General features: G+C 52.6%; 1 protein-coding gene across 1 annotated transcript in view; it reads right to left on the minus strand.

Moving 5' to 3' along the window:
- Positions 1-1,893: 1,893 nt before the first annotated feature.
- Positions 1,894-3,476, minus strand: part of SEPN1 (selenoprotein N, 1) — a gene marked incomplete at its 5' end in the record, with an annotated part of 9,715 nt that continues 8,132 nt past the window's right edge. The window contains 3 exon segments of the mRNA XM_010192085.1: positions 1,894-2,064; positions 2,673-2,774; positions 3,417-3,476. The exon segment at positions 3,417-3,476 is cut by the window's right edge and continues 68 nt beyond it. Coding sequence (XP_010190387.1) covers positions 1,894-2,064; positions 2,673-2,774; positions 3,417-3,476 — 333 coding nt within the window.

A 3,476-nucleotide genomic window follows, 5' to 3' on the forward strand; every position in this document is an offset into this window, starting at 1 on the left:
TCAGACCAGAGCGTCACAAAGGCCTGAGGAGGGAGGGGGGGAAGCAGCACCTCCTCCCCTCAGGTATCACAAACCTATCGGAAAAAAACCTTCAAAGTTTACAAATAGGAGACAAAAAGCTTGGCACGGATTAATAAAAGCCTCAGGAAACAGCTCCTGTCCGGAGCCCACCCACGGCAGCGACAGATCAATTAGGCAGCTTTGTTAATGGGGACACAGTCGGGTCCTGCTATGTCTCCCAGTTTCCCCAGTCTGCTCCAGTTCTTTGGGCCCGTTTGGACTCGCCCCCTTCGTGCCGAGACTGGAGCCCGCTGCTGAACGCTGCCTGGAGGCTTTGGCACTTTTGGCAGCTGAAAAGTGCTGCCAGATCCAAGCCCATCCCTACTGCAGGGCCCTCAGGTGAGAAAAGTGCACAGCTACTGCATAGTTGTAAAGCCAATACTGAGAAACGACCCAGGGGTAATTAATCTCAGTAGAGTAATGAATGAAGCTACACTGGTTCAGCCCAGAGGTCCGGCTAAGCTCAGCCTCCTGCCATGGATATGGCCAGGAGGGCTGGGGCAGGGTAACCCCACGTTCCTCCTGGGAATGAAGATTCCCCCTTCCAAAAAAATGGCTTGTTCCTCCCATTTGATTTGGTCCAACAGAATTGTGCTTCAGAGAGCAGAAAAAGCACCAACATCCATGGCTGTCTGCAGCCATCTACTGAAGATGCTTTGTCTCCTCACCTCTCTACAGGAATATGCTTTAAAACCCATTTCCTTTAACATTTCCTGCTCTGAATTATGCTCCAGGCATTGGCACAGAGCAGGAGCAACTGCTCAGGGTGGTTTCAGGGACAGGGGTGTTCTGTCTGAACGATTTCCTTGCAAACACCTCCTGACAATTTCTTTTGTGGTGCTGGCTTTGAACACTGCTCAGTTCTCCACCAGTCAAGGCTGAACCTCCCATACCTGAAGAGCTTCATCACAGCTCAGAGTGACCTGGAAGCTCAAAAACGGATGGAGAATTTCACCAACTTCAACTGGGGGAGCAGTGCTGTCACAGCCAGGGGGTAGGAGCAGCCCTGGGCTGAAGGGGGTGGGGGCACCGCTGTGTCCTGTGGCCTGGGACCGCGCTGGTGGAGCTAACGGGGGCTCAGGGCCCTGATCCACGCGTGACGTCTCTCACCCCTCTAACGCCCTGCTCTCTGCCGTGATCTCCCCGTGTCAACCTCAGCACCTCGCTCAGATGCAAAGAACCCAAAGGAGCAAGTGCTCAGGGTGCTGGGGGGTCACCCAGAGCTCAGACCTTCAGCTCCAACCTCCTGCGTCCATGTCTGCACGTTACCAGTCCCCTCATGCACTGATTGCCACTGCTGTCAATAAACACCGTCGTGAAGAGCTCATCCAAGCCACAGAGCAGCTTTGGCTGCTGGTGAGGAGGTGCAGAGGACACCGGGTACCAGGAGGGAGCTTCCCACCCGTGCTGGATCCTGCGCCTTTGCGCTCACCATGAGTGTTCCCCGCGATGTGACACAGTCCAGTCCTCGAGATCAGGGGTTTCCAGGTGATGCATGGTGCCGCTGTTACATGAGTTTCACCACAGTCTGAGCAGGAGCTGGAAGAAGATGAGGATGGGTGGCAAACCAAGGTGTACGCACCGAGAATGTTTAAACAGATTCAAGTATTTTCACTCCTGTAAAATTTTGCCTGAACTCTAAAGGGTAGGTCATGTAAACTGGTATCGCTTGAAACTCAGCCTCAAGCCAACATCCAGAGCAAAGCCCCAGCCCTGGGTCTGTCTGCACCTTAACATCGACGTCTGGCACGAAGATGAGGAAGAATTGCTGTAACCAAAATAGATCTCTGAAGTCTTTGGCCATCTCTGTGGGACATTCAGATGCCTTGGGGTTTAGGTCTGCAGGTATGGTTTTGCTCTTTGCAGTCCTTCCTTCAAGAACTGGAGGTAAGTTGCAGTGGAAGGGTCTTCAAAATTGCTTGAGAAACTAAAGATGCTACTTTCAACATCTTCAGGCTTCATAGAAGTAATGTCCAGGAAGTAGTTTGCATTGATATGGTGAATCTGGGAAAGAAAATAGTCAGGGAGAAGTGGCTTTAAGGGCCAGAACAATTCCCCATCCACTGCCTTGGCCTCTACCCAGGACACAGGTGACAAGACTGAAACAACTCTTAAACAATCTCTAATACTTTGCAAATGCTAATTCAGCACCCAGGGTTCAGGTTTGCATTTTACAGACAGAGAAAGGTGTGTGAAAGAAAACTGTTTCTCCCTCCAAGAAAGATCAATGTGCTAGAGGGTGCTGCTAAGGAGATGTTTTCTCTAAAGCATGAGCACAGGGGAGAATGGGTGCAGGAAATGAGCTACGATGGCTTCCCAAAGGTCACTGATCAACCAGGGACACTGAGGAATCACAGGCAGGCATTTGGTTCTCCCTGCACCCTGAGCTGCTGTTTTTCTGTCTCTGAATAAAAAGACATTTGTTTCACAACTCTTCTGCTGCCTGCCTGCCACAGCATCCCTGAGAGCACAGCGCTGTGAGGGACTGTGGCCCCACCGAGGCCAGGGAATGGCTGGGGAGCGGACACTCACTTCAGGGTCTGCAGATGACCCCAAAATGAGCCCATTCTGGTGGGGAGAGCCAGGCCCAGCTAAAGGGGTGACAAACGTACCACCGTGCCGTTGGGGAGGCAGATGATCATCTCCACGGGGAAGTTGTATTTCTCCAGGTGCAGGCCAGCCAGCTTGCTGTAGAACTCATTCTCTCTGTTGGCCTGGAAGAAGACCCCAAAGAAACACGTTTGCACCCATCAAAACTAGCAGAACAGAGCGGGAGGAGGACACCTGACACAGGAGGGAATGAAGAGCTGCTCTGCAGCATGGTGGTAACTGGTTTCACTCTCACAATCTGCTTTACTATTCCCTTTCAGTCTTCCTCTCACATTCCAGCTGTAGATTTTCTCCCCAGCAGTAGTATCACCCCATCGCTGGCAGTTCCCAGGCACACCAACAGCCTGACGCCAGCTTCTCCCAGAGTCTCAGCTCTGTGACTGCCCCCAGCTGACAGCAGAGGCCCAGGGACAGGCTCATAGGTGTGCAAAGGTACAATCAGGACACTCAGGGTTCACAGTATTCGGTTGCTCCCTGGGTTACAGAGAACTCTGTTTGCTGATGGCACAAATGGCCTTGGGCAGGGCTATCTCGCAGTGAAGCATCTGGTTTAGCTTTTAAAATCGGGGTCACTGTGCCATTTTCTTAGCCTGGTGTTTGCCTGGCCCTGCAATCACGCAGGGCTTGGAACTGAATCTCCCATGGCGCAGGTGTGAGCTCCCCCCTCCCGCTGGGGCCCTGCACCCAGCACCGTCTGCGTTCACAGCACCAAATACAAAGGCCACAGATGTGGCTGTGACGCTCACCTGCAGCTCTTCCAGCTCCTTCACCAGCGACCAGCTGCTAATGAAGCTCTCGTTCAGCAG

The sequence above is a fragment of the Mesitornis unicolor genome, unplaced genomic scaffold (genome assembly GCF_000695765.1).
Source record: "Mesitornis unicolor isolate BGI_N332 unplaced genomic scaffold, ASM69576v1 scaffold43650, whole genome shotgun sequence".
Lineage (NCBI taxonomy): Eukaryota > Metazoa > Chordata > Aves > Mesitornithiformes > Mesitornithidae > Mesitornis > Mesitornis unicolor.